The sequence below is a fragment of the Orycteropus afer genome, unplaced genomic scaffold, assembly GCF_000298275.1.
Source record: "Orycteropus afer afer isolate SDZICR_OR568_19922 unplaced genomic scaffold, OryAfe1.0 scaffold00177, whole genome shotgun sequence".
Taxonomy (NCBI): domain Eukaryota; kingdom Metazoa; phylum Chordata; class Mammalia; order Tubulidentata; family Orycteropodidae; genus Orycteropus; species Orycteropus afer.
Genome location: NW_006921764.1, coordinates 2,604,160 through 2,618,877, shown reverse-complemented (window position 1 = coordinate 2,618,877; position 14,718 = coordinate 2,604,160). Strand labels below are relative to the sequence as shown.

At 41.6% G+C, this 14,718-nt stretch overlaps 1 protein-coding gene across 1 annotated transcript in view; it reads right to left on the bottom strand.

Moving 5' to 3' along the window:
- The window catches only part of APAF1 (apoptotic peptidase activating factor 1), a 109,599-nt gene extending 95,933 nt beyond the window's left edge, over positions 1–13,666 (bottom strand). Inside the window, 3 exon segments of the mRNA XM_042781830.1 lie at positions 12,355–12,552; positions 13,205–13,394; positions 13,529–13,666. Coding sequence (XP_042637764.1) covers positions 12,355–12,552; positions 13,205–13,394; positions 13,529–13,666 — 526 coding nt within the window.
- Between the last annotated feature and the right edge of the window lie 1,052 nt (positions 13,667–14,718).

Below are 14,718 nucleotides of genomic sequence, written 5' to 3'. Positions count from 1 at the left end.
AAAAAAAAAAAAAAAGATCTATGTATAACACATCTTGACTGGCACTATTCTAAGGTTTCTACATATATTCATTCATTTAATTCTCACAGCACACTACCAAGTAGACAATATTGTCATCTTTACTTACAGATGAGAAAACTGAGGTACTGAAAACCAAACCAAACTCATTGCTACCAAGTCAACTCCAACTCATAGTGACCCTACAAGACAGAGGAGAAATGTTCCACGTGATTTCCAAGGCTTTAAGTCTTTATGGAAGCAGACTGTTACATCTTTCTCCTACAGAGCCACTGATGGGTCCAAACAATAGATGTTTGGTTGGCAGCCAAATGCTTTAACCAATGTGCCACCAGAGTTACACTTGCTAGTTACATTCTCACTGCCTACGAGTCAGTTCTGACTCATAGCAACCCCTCCTTGGGTTTCCAAGGTAGTATCTCTACAGAAATAAATTATCCAGTCTTCCTTCCAAGGAGTGGCTAGTGGGTTTGAACCACCACCCTTCTAGTTAGCAGTCAAATGCCTTAGGCACTATGCCACCAGAGCTCCTATGTTGGCTATAAAAAAGGTTAACTGATTTGTCCAAAGTTCCACAGCTAATAGAGCACAGCTGGGATTCAGACCTCCAGCATGAATGGTGAACTTTTACACTATTCTGCCTCCTGCCTACAATAGGAAAAAGCTACAACAACCTGCAATGTCCACAATAGCCTCCTTTCTCCCTGCAGGCTTCCCAAGCCTAAGGCAGGTCCAACTGAGGAAGGAGAGAGTCTTTATCTTCACACAAAACTAGTGTTAAATAGGACTTGACAGGTTAATCACTGAAGTGAGACTGCTTCTACCCTGAAGTGACCTGTATGTAGTCTCTGAACCTGTACTGAGTCAGGGAAAGAACTAGCCCCACAGAACAAGTCTCAACAGGCAACGTGGGGAAAGAATGAAGCTGTTCTCTAATTACATCTTACAAATCTCAATGCAATAGTCACATCCACTGAATAAATCTAGTCCAACTGAAAGGTTTATAACCATGAATTTAAACTGGAACTCAGTTGGGTGATTTCTCTCCAGCAAAGAGGGATTAACAGTCTGGATGAAGCAAAAGGGAGCAAGTGTCCTGGCATGGAGATGTCAGCATTCAACCAGAACAGGGCTCTATAAGGCAAAGCAGAGGAAAGACCTAGACAGTCAAGAGTATGTGCAGAGGTGTGACTGAATACAGGCAATAAAATCTAGGCCTAAGTCTGTTGTTGTTGTTATGTGCCGTCAAGTTGGATCCGACTCACAGCGACCTCTCCTTGGGTTGCTGAGGCAGTATCACTATGGAAGTAGATTGCCCAACCTTCCTTCCGAAGAGTGGTTGGTGGGTTTGAACTGCCAGCCTTCTGGTTAACAGTCAAGTGCCTCAGGCACTATGCTACCAGAGCTCCCCCAGGCCTAAGTCTGTTGTTGTAGTTGTTATGTGCCATCAAGTCAGACCCGACTCATAGCAACCCCTCTTTGGGATTCCGAGGCAGTATCACTACGGAAGTAGATTGCCCCATCTTCCTTCTGAGCAGTGGCTGGTGGGTGTGAACCGCCAGCCTTCTGATTAGCAGTCAAGTGCCTTAGCCACTATGCTACCAGAGCTCCCAGGCCTAAGTCTAGGAGGGGGCTAATGAGGTAAACAGCAAGAATATTATGGAATCAATGGATGAGAAGTCCTGATAGGTCTAAGAACTGCAGCAGTGAACTTGAATAGTAGGTGGAGATGGGCAAAAAGCAGAATGTTTAGAATAAAGATTTCAAAAGCGGTATAATTTCGAATGACAACAAAGACCAGGGTCTAAATTGTGATCAGGGAAGTATATATATGGCTAATGGTGAGTAAAGAAAACAGTCAACGGCAAGGAAATGAAAGGTCAAAGTTTCATATGACTCATTTACAAGATATCAAAATCATTAACACATGCCAACAGAAGAAGGGCTTAAGAAGACTATAAGGTGACAACGCCAACCATCCATGGATGAGTGGAAAATGAAATCACGGGGAAAGATTAGAGAAGCAAACCTCAAAAGGATAAGAAGTTTAGCTGGAGAAAGCGGTATAATGGTCTGGATGAGGCAAGAGAGAAAGGAAACACCCACTCCATCTCCTGGTGCTTAACATGTGGAATATAAAGGAAAAAAACTGTCACATACACTGGAAAAGGCTGTGGAGAAGGCATCATCCTGAGGGAACTGCCCACTTTCACATAAAGCAACTTACCTTCTGAGAACAGGATGATGATACAGAGGAGTTCCCTGATCATGGATTAGGAGCATATGCAGAAGGGTTTGAGCATGAAGAAATGGGAACAAGATCAGAATTTGGCAATGTACTGAGTAGCATCTGCATTAGAATCTAAAAAATAACAACCAGGAGACAGAGATTTCTGCAGTAACTGAGGCAAAGACAGAGCCGTGGAACACAGTGTACCTCAGAAGAAGGCAGGTAAGTCCTACTGCTTTACTCCTAGAAGTTTCCTGAAGCTCCTTAGTGGACTTAGTTAAGTCAACAGTTATGAAACGGCCAATTTGAGGCCTCACTTAATGTTATAGCTGTGTTGTATGTGTTCATGTTGTAAACTCACAGAAAAAAGTTTAGAAGGATCCACTCCAAGCTGTTAACATGATTACTCAGGGTAAAAATTTGGAATTTAAGAGAAAGGGGGAAGGGCAAATAAAGAGAATGGTTACTTTTTTAAAAAAATAAATATACTACTTTTGTAATATTTAAAACAAACAAAAAATTTTAAACAACTTGTTTTCCTGAAGGTATTTTTTAAAAAAATTTATGCTTTTTAAAAAAAAATTTAATCCCAGAATTAAAGACAAAGCAAAGAAAGTATCCTGTGTAGCTAGCTAATAAACTCTTCAGGTTTAAAGTGCCTATTACCTAGGCCAAAGACCTTTTTCTTCTAAATTTAAATTTAAAATTAAAAAGTAGGGCATTGTAAGCACAGACAAGAAAAATAAAATAGCACAAATTTTAAAATACAGAAAACCACAAATTAACCAAGTGATTTGCAAATCTCCTGCCATCACAATATGACATTTAGTTAAATCCCAACCCACTGCCATTGAGACAATTACAACTCAGTGACCCAACAAGACAAAGAACTGTCCCCACAGGGTTTTGAAAGCTGTAATCTTTACAGAAGCAGACTGCCTCATCTTTCTCCCATGGAGCAGCTCATGGGTTTGAACTGCTGACCTTTCAGTTAGCAGCAGAGTACTTAACCACTGTACAAGGGATCCTTTTTAGTTAAATATTGAGCCATTAATTCTACTTTTCAGAAAAAAACCTAAACATCTTGACTATGGACACAAGAGGGAGCAATTTAGCCTTGGATGAGGCATGTATTTATAATTTATTCAGAGAAATTTATTGAGAAAAATTATTTTTGAGGTTTAGCCTAGTAGCAATTAATTTCCTTCTAAGAAGTGGCTGGTGGGTTTGAACCACCAGCCTTCTGGTTAGCAATCAAATGCCTTAGGCACTATGCCAGCAGAGCTCCTAATAATCTTATGTTGTTGCTGTTACGTGCCATCGAGTCGGACCCGACTCATAGCAACCCCTCCTTGGGTTTCTGAAGCAGTATCACCATGGAAGTAGATTGCCCAACCTTCCTTCCAAGGAGTAGCTGGTAAACCACCAGCCTTCTGGTTAGCAGTCAAGTGCCTTAGGCACTATGCTACCAGAGCTCCCAATAATTTTATAGTAGCAACGAAATCCAGGGAATGACAGAAGCAAATATGCAGACAGCCTCTGGAGAGAGCTTCCTTGCTTAAGAAATTCAGCACGTAAGTACAAATGTAAATGGTTTAAAGACAAACCAACTCTTTACAATTTCCCTACAAATATAAAGAACAAAGGGTCAAACCTTCAAAACGAAATTGGGTTACCTAAAATTTAAAGGCAAAAATAATTAGCAATTTAATGTTTCTTAATTTATACCAAACACCACCTAAGATAATAAATTTATATCAGAAGCACACTTTCCATCAAGTTTCTAACCCTTACAGTTATCCACATTTTTAAAAGAGTATTTTATACTACAATAAAATGGCAAAAAGCCAATGTTCTTGTATTTTAGAATGGAAATGATTATTAATTAAAAACTACCTTTGGGAAAACACCTACTCTTGAATTAGTGAAGTAAAGGGCAGGCTCAGGCAGTGGTGAGATGAGAGAGCAAACAAAAAGCTCTAGGTTCTTCTCTGACTTCTCCCCACTCACCATTCACAGTGCCCAAAACCCTCAGGAGAACGTGAAATCACAGACCAAAACAACTAGACGCCTGAGGAGCAGATGACTCTGAAAGGATGGAAAAGGTGATCCTACAATTTAAACAAGCAGAATAAATGTATTTAGAGAGCTAAGAACAAGATTTTAAAAATCTTTAAAAAGGGGACTTTAGGAAATAAAACATAATCCATGCTATAGAACACAACAGATAAGCTAAATACCAGATAGATATCCACATACAAAGGTGGTCTAGATAATCAGACAAATGGATTAAAAAGCTAAATATGAAAGGTAAAACTACAACAGGACTACTTAAGCAAAATTCAAGAATTATAAATTAGAAGGCAAAAAAAAATTAATATGTCTGTATCAGAGTTAAGGACTTCTCTTGTATTAAGGGCATCCAGAACAAAGTTAACAACAAATTAAGAAAAAGTATTTGTAAGGTATAAAACCAACAAGACCTAATAGCTAAAATATTTAAGAAACTTCTAAATAGCAATAAGAAAAAGATGGAACTATCATTGGTAAAAGTGACAAAGAATATAAATAAAATCTACAAAAAAGAAAATTTAAAAGGCTAGCACACTTACGAAGAAATATTCAAATTTAACAGAGAAATAACAAATTAAAAGATACTTTATATCTGCTGCACTGGCAAAAATTATAAAACCGAATGATACCAAGTTTCACTGGAAGCCCCCTCACCTTGCTAGCAGGGAATGTACAGACTGGTGCAGTCACTTGGGAAGGGGGTGGATGGGAAGGGATCAAATTTTATGTTTGTGCATCCTTCCTCTAACCTAGTGGTTCTGTTCCTAGCTACACACATCCAAGAAATCCTTATTTATGTAAAAGTTCAGCCAATTTTGCTGGGGCAGCGCAAAGTTACAGGCAATCAAACAAGTGGAATGGATCATAAAAATGAGTTGGATGAATCCATGGAGTGTAGCAATCAGAAGTAATGGACAATATACTATAAAAGGGACTGGTAGACCATGTGATCCTCAGTATACAACCATGAGACCAGAAGAACTAGATGGTGCCCGGCTACCAGGGTCAACCACTCAGAGGGGGGATTTGTGTAGGAGATCCTGGATAGAGTGGGAGAACAATGTAGAACAACACTCAAAATCATTTGGAAAAAAAAAAAAAGGCCAGGTTTGCTAGTCTGATAAGAGCCTGGTGAGACCCCTGAGACTATGGCCCCTAGCTGCCCTTCAGGTCTGGAATTGAACTCACTCCTGTGGCTTCCAGCCAAATAAAAGACAGGCATATGGGCTGAACATTTACATCAGGTAGATACACTCCTTGGAGAGCTCAATCATGGGAGAACAGGGGGCCAGTGTGTGCACAGGGAGTTGGCTTGGGGGACAGGAGTGCATGGAAGGGAAGGACACAGGGAAGAGGTAACTATGGGGAGGAAGTGGGAACAGTTACATTGCGGGGAACTATAGTCAATGTCATGAAACAAAATATATATGAACTGCTGTATGGGAAATGAATTTGCTCTGTAGACTTTCATCAAAATCACAACAAAACTTTAAAAAAAAAGAAAGAAAGAAGAAAAAGTAATTCACAATATACTGTCAAGGAAAATAAGAAATAATACCATACCACTTGTGCAATTAAAATATCAAACAACACACATCTTGGAAGAACACATACAAACTAAGGAATATATATTAAATAGAAGGGCTACGTATGGGGAGGGGAAGAATAATGACAATAGTAAATCTAAAAAAGGAAATAAATAAAGCAAGAAACTAAGCCTTGTGCAGACTACATATGATAACAGGTCAAGAACTAAAGAATTTGACTAACTAAATTCTCTTTACTTGAGATCCCACAAAAGTGGATCAGAAATATGAATTAAGCTCAGTATGAACTGATAGCTGCAAGAGATTTTCTCACAGCAAAGTGGCTAATATCTGTTGAGACCACAATTTATACAATATGACTCCTAGACATTAATCCCGTATGTTATGTGGTTGTAGAAGCTAAAAACAAGGTGGTGTCATTAATGCCAGCCGGAAGAACATGACTGCTACCTGATTTCACAGGGCAAAAGTTTAAGATATTAAGTAACCTACAATGTAGAAACCGTAATTAGCTTGTTTCTGTAGATTTACATACAACCTTCAGCTCCTACTCTTTAACTCCTGCATCTCAGACAAGCAGATACCTGGTTATCTCGGAGGCTGCTCAGCGGCATCAACCCCTCAGACCTGTCTTCTCAACCAAACACAACTCTGAAGAAGAAAGGATTTCAAGAGACATTCTGATAAATATCCAGAAGACTCATGGAAACCATCTGGATATCCCTGGCTTTCTGTGCTCCGTGGAGCATAACTACCCCACACTGTCTCATCTCGGGAACACCACCCAATCTCAGGCTGTGTGTTGACCAATTCATAGATAGTATGATGGAGTAATGAATCGCCAGCATTGTTTAAACTGTTTCAAGTTAGGGATGCAGTATTTTAATTCTATAAATTACTATGTTACAAATAAATGTTTTCAAGAAAATTCATTAATTTCAATAAAATTGAAGGGAATACTTACTTCCTTACAATGCAAAAACGTAAAAAATTTTATCAAACATTGCACTAGAGTTTTTTTTAAAGAAAAAAAAAAAAGAAGGAAACACATGGTCTTGAGACTTGCATGGAAGTCCTAAGGGACTTCTCTGTAATGACAGGAAGAAAAAAACAAGGAGTTAGGGATTGAAGCAACTGACAAAAGTATAATCAATATTGCTTACAAAAGCTAAACCTACATGTGTACAATAGATGTGCCTAGCCTGTCTTTCTAAATCTCTTAAGGCTTACTGCTTATTCCATTCATTTTGTTATATAATTGTAAACTACCCACCAGCCACTCCTTGGAAGGAAGGCTGGGCAATCTACTTCCTTAGTGATACTGCCTCGGAAACCCAAGGAGGGGTCACCATGAGTCGGATCCAACTCAACAGCAGTGAGTTTGGTTTTCTTAATCTGCTGATTATGTGTTTTATATATATATACACACACACACATACACATAATTATTAGAACTAGAAGTCAGGAATGTTTATGTATTCTCCTAGGGATGTTAACGGAAAACTCAGTAACAAATGGAGGCAATGAAAAATGACGGAGCTATCCAACTATTCCTGATGAACTCCCTAAGAAACTACCAGCTTCATAAGGTCAACAGCAGCCCCATCAAATAGTGCTAAACTTTCTTCTGCCTGGTGTGCCCTTCCTCATTTCAGAAACCACCTCAATCCCTTCCTACTTTCCCTATTTTCCTATTCCTACCTAGTATGCATATCAGAGTCCTATTTCTCCTCCCAACTCCAGTTAAAATGTCATCTCATTCAGGAAGCCTGTGCTGTTCATCCCCTTCTGCCAAAGAGTTAACACTTCCTTCCTTTGTTCTAAGTTTGCACCAGATACATACACCATAATCCATTCACATGTCTGCCTTCCCTACTAGATTATGAGTCAATTTCTTAGATGTGCACTGCCTACGTTTTGGATCCCTAGTGCCCAAAACAATTCCAATATCAAAGCAGGTGCTCAATAAATATTTAGTGAACACATGAATATCTGAAGTAAGAGTCAGTCACCAAACAGCAATGAATCCATTAAACCTACTTGCAATCATCAATTGCTTTAGTCAAGTCCCAACTTTTCTTTATCATGGAGCTTACATACAATGTGGATGAATTACTAAAGATTTTTATTTTTACAGAAAAGCAACTGACAAAACTAATTATAGAAATGGAATTAACAGTTTAAACTAATACAGTATGCCAAGTACATGGGATTGTGTGGTAGTTCAGTTTGTGTGTTAACTTGGCTGGGCCTGGTTGAGTGGCTGGGCAGCTGGTGGTAGTTATTCCTCATGATGAGACTGGTAATCAACTCCATGGTGGAATCTACTGTGAGCAGCTGAGTAGCTGCCTTTGGGATATGGTCTGCTTCCTATATATAAGGAGAAGCCTTGGGAATTATCTCTAGCCTGTGGCACGCTTGGACCCTGCATGTAGCCATGTTATTGCTCAGCAGCCTGCTATGCTCTGCTGACCCTGGGACTTACAATTGACTTAAGATAATGGCCTGCTGTGTGGTTTGGTAACATCAGGACTGTGCCTTTTTATTTGTCAACCTTGGGGCTCCTCAGCCTCAGCAGCCGGCAGCTGTCTGAGTAAAGAAGCACCTCTAGCTCCAGTGGACCAGGAGCAGGAGGCAGAGCTGGACCCCAAGGTTGAGGGGCTTTCACCCAGCCCTTAGAACCTGGCCCTTTGAACTTGGACTTAAGCCTTCAAATTGTGAGAATAAACTCCTGTTTGTTAAAGCCATCCCATTTGTGGTCTATTCCTGTCAGAGTGGCACTAGGTAACCAGAACAGAATTTGGTACCGAGAAAGTGGGGTGCTGCTCTGACAGATACCTAAAATGTGGAAACAGGAATGGAGTGCGTCCTTGACCCGAGACCCTGGCAGAGAGACCCTGGCATATAGCATGACAGACAGCAGGAGCAGAGAAAGAGATCAGCATGAAAGATGGCAGGAGCAGAGGCCCAGAGACTGGTGTGAGACAGCGACAACCTTACCAGCCCACGGAGGAGAAAAGGAGAAAGCTTGATGCCTTTGGTTAGGCAGCTTACTGGCAGAGTGGGTTGCCTCTGGGCATTAATTGGTAGAAAAGACCGGCATGAAATGGAGTAGCAGGTTGGCCAGCCCACAGAGCAAGAAAGCTGAATGCTTTGAGGGCAGGAAGATTTCCAGCAGAGTGAGTTGCCCACAGGCATTAATTGATAGAAGCAGAGAGACCAAGGAAACGGAAGCAGAGCTGCCTCAGCCTCAAAGGGTAGGACCATGGCCTTTGGGGGTAGAACCACCACAGGCCCCTAGGTTTTAAAGAGCCAGGCCTTCACCAAGTTGGTTCTGGAGTATGGAGCTGCTCGTTCGTGTGAACCAGTGGGATGGAGCCATAGCCACTGCCCAAGAGTGAGGGGGCGGGGCTGCCATGCCCAAGAGGGAGAGGAATGGGGCCCTGCCAGGCCAAGGGGGTGAGGTCGCCACTCAGGAACTAGGGGACTGAAACCGCCCAGGGAGAGAGATGGGTACAGATTCCACTCAATGAAGATCTGTACAGATGCCAAGTTGACAAAGGGTGGAATTGTGGTAGTTCAGTTTGTGTGTCAACTTGGCTGGGCCTGGGTGAGTGGCTGAGCAGCTAGATGTAGTATTCCCCATGATGAGATGGTAATCAAATCCATGGTGGAATCTACTGTGAGCAGCTGAGTAACTGCCTTTGGGATGTAATCTGCTTCCTGTATATAAGGAGAAGCCTTGGAATGGTCTATAGCCTGTGGCACGCTTGGACCCTGCATGTAGCCATGTCATTGCTCAGCAGCCTGCTATGCTCTGCCGACCATGGGACTTACAATGGACTTAAGTTAATGGCCTGCCATGGGGTTTGGTAACATCAGGACTGTGCCTTTTTTACTTGTCAACCTTGGGGCTTCTCAGCCTCAACAGCCAGCAGCTGTCTGAGTAAAGAAATGCCTCTAGCTCCAGTGGGCCAGGAGCAGGAGGCAGAGCTGGACCCCAAGGTTGAGGGCCTTTCACCCAGCCCCTACAGCCTGGCACTTTGAACTTGGACTTAAGCCTTCAAATTGTAAGAATAAACTCCTGTTTGTTAAGGCCATCCCATTTGCAGTATATTCCTGTCAAAGTGGTACTAGGTAACCAGAACAGAGAGATAACCACTGACAGAGTCATTAACATAACTGAGTTTCTAAGAATCTATTTCCTTAGAGCACTTGATGCCAAAATAGGTATCAACGGACAGGAAGGTTTAAGTCCAGGGCTGCCTAAAAGGTAGGGATATTAAGATCCATTTTCAATCTTACAATCCCTCCAATTGTTAAGATGCAAGGGAAGTAGCTTCCTGCCAGATATACTAAATATCATCGCATACATACATGAACTTACTGGCCTGGCTACTCAAGCCTCTCTGTGACAGCCTGGGAAGAAAATAAATTCCAAGTTTAATCACAGCTGTGGTAGGCAAAAGGTGTCCCTGGGTGGCACAACTGGTTAAGTGCTTGGCTGCTAATTCAAAGGCCAGCAGCAGTTTGAGTCCACCCAGAGGCACCTTAAGAGAAAGGCCCAGCAATCTACTTCCACAAAATAGCCCTTGAAAACCCTATGGAGCACAGTTCTACTCTGACACACATGGGGCTGCCATGAGCCAGAATCAATTCCATGACGGCTGGTTTGGTTTTCAGTTGATGGTATGCAGAACAATGGCCACCCAAAGATGTATACCCCCTTATCACCAAACTTTATGAATATGTTACCTGGTAAAAAGGACACCGCAAGGTATCATTATGTTAAGGATTTTGAGAGAGAAGGATTATTCTGGACTATCCGGGTCACCCCAACGTAACCATAAAAGTTTTTATAAGAGGGAGGCAAGAATCGGGCTGGCATTACCTGAGGTAGATACACTCCTTGGAGAGAACCATCATGGGAGAAAGAAAGGCTGTTTATTCACAGGGAGATAGCTCAGGGGGCAGGAGTGCATAGAGGAATGGACACAGGGAAGAGGTAACTATTGGGAGGAGTGGGAGGTGAGCTGTTGCATTGTGGTGAATTGTGGTCTATGTCATGAGACAAAGTGTAGGTGAACTGCTGTATGGAAAGTGAATTCGCTCTATATTTTCACCCAAATCACAATTAAAAAAAAATAAAAGAAAGAATAGGGCTGGCAAACGATGTTTCTACATGCATATCTGTATGTGCTGTAAGAATGTCTGGGTATATAGTAGAGCTGACAAGGAATAAGGTTGTGGTAGCTTCTTAGCCACAGCCAGCCACCCTGAGGGAGCAAGTAGTTGGACCTGTAGACTCTGGACCATGGTCACAGGGGACATCAAGCCCAACTGGCATAACATACTACACAAACACACTGTTCTACAGCCTACTTTGGCAAGTAGCAACGGGGTCTTAAAAGTTTGCAAGCTGCCATTTAGATGCAACAGTGGGTCTCTTCACCCAGAGCAAAAAAAAAATAAAGAAAAGCAAAGATACATGGAAACAATTAGTCCAAGGGACTAGTAGACCATGTGATCCTCATGGATATGACCATGAGACCAGAAGAACTAGATGGTGCCTGGCTACCACTGTCAACCACTCAGAAGGGGATCAGTGCAGGGGATTGGTGCAGGAGATTCTGGATAGAGTGGTAGGAAAATGTGGAACAAAACTCAAAATCACACAAAAAAAAAAAAAAAAAAGAGGTTTGCTGGTCTGATGGGGCCTGGTGAGACCCCTGAGACTATGGCCCTTAGCTACCCTTCAGGTCTGGAACTGAACTCCATCCTGTGGCTTCCAGCCAAACAATAAACAGGCATATGGGGTGAACATTTACATCAGGAAGATACACTCCTTGTAGGGATTAATCCGTGGGAGACCAGTAGGGCAGTGTTTGCATAGGGAGACAGCTCAAGGGGCAGAGTACATGGAAGGGAAGGACACAGGGAAGAAGTAACCACAGGGAGGAACTGGGAAGAGAGCTGTTACATTGTGGGGAATTGCAGTCAAGGTCATGAAACAAATGATGTACGAACTGCTGTATGGAAAATGAATTTGCTCTGTAAACGTTCACCCAAATCACAATAAAAATAATAAAAAAAAAAGCAGCACAGGTCACGGGGTCATGGGGGAAAGGAGGTGGTAAGATGAGAAGGGGAGATAGATTGATTTAAACATGCTATGCACTGCCAGCTTTGAAGATGGAGGAAAGGGCCACGTGTCAGGAATACAGGCAGTCTCCATAACCTGGAAAAGGCAAGAAGGATTTCCCCTCTCGAGCCTCCAGAAAGGACTCAGACCTGCTGACACCTCAATTTTCGCCCAGTAAGCCCTACTGTCTCACTTCTGACCTCCAGAACTGTAAAACTGTAAATGTGTATAGTTTTAAGCCACTAAATTTGTGGTAATTTGTTACAGCAGCAATAGGAAACGAATACAATATAATCCCGAAAGGATGTCTCCTTGGCCAGTAATACATAGTAACCAAAACTTACTTTCTAAGAGGGAATGATCTCGAACAGCTTCTGCAGCTAATACAGACTTCCCACAGCCTGCCATTCCATATATGGTGACCCATCCCGGTTCACCATTCAATCTGGAGAGCTTCTGCTGAATTGTATTAACCAGCTTCTTCCGAGTAACAAAAACAACCGGCCTCTGTGGTACTCCACCTTCACACAGAACGGTCCTTACTGAAACCCAAAATAAACAAGCATGAATAAACAGAACTGGTTTGAAATGGTTACTCAAGTAAAAGGTTACTCAAGTAATGCCATGAAAAACCAAAAGAGCCTTAGAATTTCCAGAAGGAGTAAGAAAAGTGGCTAATACATTAACATCAACTTTCTGACACCCAGAGCAAAAGCAAATACGTATGTTTCAAGGTGACTGTGGGCAATCAAAGTCTCTGTAGCTGTCCTTACCCACCCTATTCCTCCCAGACTCTCTACTCTCTTTTTCTCATATTAAAAACTGAGAAGAAGAGTGTAAAGAGAAGATTATTTATGGAATTTCTTTTAGGAACATTTCTAAAGATTATTATTCTTTCTTATACATAATCTCTATAAACACACACAATTAGAGAAGAACTTAAATAAGAACCTATTCTTATTATCTCTAAAAATTAGTATATGTACATTAACAACTCAGCAGTGAACAGGTTACTGGGCAAAAAGAAAATGTGAAGGTTAACATGGATCTGAATAAAAAATATTAAGCCTAGAAAACATCACAATTTTTTCACACGCATTTTCCAGTGAGCTGATCACAGTGCCTTGGGCAGACTTGGGTAGACAAAACTACAGCAATGCAGCCAATGTGATAGACAATATCATAAATACAAACCATATGAAGTTATCCCATCAACCGAATCTTTGCCATTGGAAGACGAGACAACAGGAACACCACCATGGAGGAGGGCAGCCAGATCTCTATACCCCTCATGTAGTAGAGCTTTGTAAAATGATATGTAGGAATAATTATCTTTTTTAAGAATCATTTTAATTAGCATAGCTGCTCGTTGCTGTTGAGTGGGCTAAAAAAAAAAATAAATAGTTTAGTGTATAACAATTAACGTATCTGTAAGAAAAATTAATGAAGACCAGTGTAAGTATCTGAAATAAATTCTAAAATATTTCAAGACATCAGAACCACCTCAAGGGTCTTTACCTCAATTTTTACTTTTTCCTCTTCTGCTACTGTTAAAACTCCATCACTAATCATGTGATCCATGATATAGGAGGTCTTAATGTCCCTCTCCAGGGCTTCTCTGTGTTGAAGTAAACAATTACGAGCTTTTGCATCCATCCTCCCACAAGCTTTTCTCTCTCTTCTGAGCTGTCAACCATGGGCTGCAGACAAACCACCAAAATACACGTCAGGCCAACAAACATATGAAAAGACTTGCAACCTGGTAATCAAGAAACGTATATATAACAAGATTTTTTTTGGTAAAAATTTTTGTAAATGAACAAAATCCAGTGTTTTGAAGGTATAAGAAAATGGATGCAGCTTTTCTGGAAGGCAGGATGGTAAGATATAGAACTATTTAAAATAAGCATTCTGTAGTAGTTAACGTTACGGGTCAACTTGGCTAGGCCTGGTTATGAGTGACTGGGCAGCTGGATGTAGTTATTCCCCATGATGAGACTGGTAATCAACTCCATGGTGGCATCTACTGTGAGCAGCTGAGTAGCTGCCTTAGGGATGTGGTCCGCTCCCAACATGTAAGGAGAAGAAGCTTTAGGCATGGTCTGCAGCTTTTGGCATGCTTGAATCCTGCATGTAGCCAAGTCACTATTCAACAGCCTGCCACGCTGTCTGCCCATCTTGGGACTTTTAATGGACTTGAATCAATGGCCTGCATGTGGTTTGGTAATAGCGGGACTGTGCCTTTTTACTTGTCAACCTTGTTTTTGTCAGCCTCAGCAGCCAGCAGCTGCCTGAGTGAAGAATGCCTCCAGCTTCAGTGGCTTGGGAGCAAGAGGCAGAGCTGAAGCCCAAGGTCAAGGGGCTTTCACACAGCCCCTAGAGCCTGGCACTTTGAGCTCAGACTTCTAGCCTCCAAAACTGTTAAGAGAATGAACTCCTCTTTGTTATAGCCATCCCATTTGTGGTATCTTCTGTTAGAATGGCACTACAGGTAACCAAAACACATTCTCTTTAACTTTCTAAGAATTTACCTCAAGAACCAAAAAGCCAAGGCTGCTGCTATCAAGTGGATTCCATCTGTGGTAGTTCAGTTTGTGTGTCAACTTGGCTTGGCCTGGTTGAGTGGTTGGGAAGCTGAATGTAGTATTCCCCATGAGGAGACTAGTAATCAACTCCATGGTGGAATCTACTATGAACAGCTAAGTAGT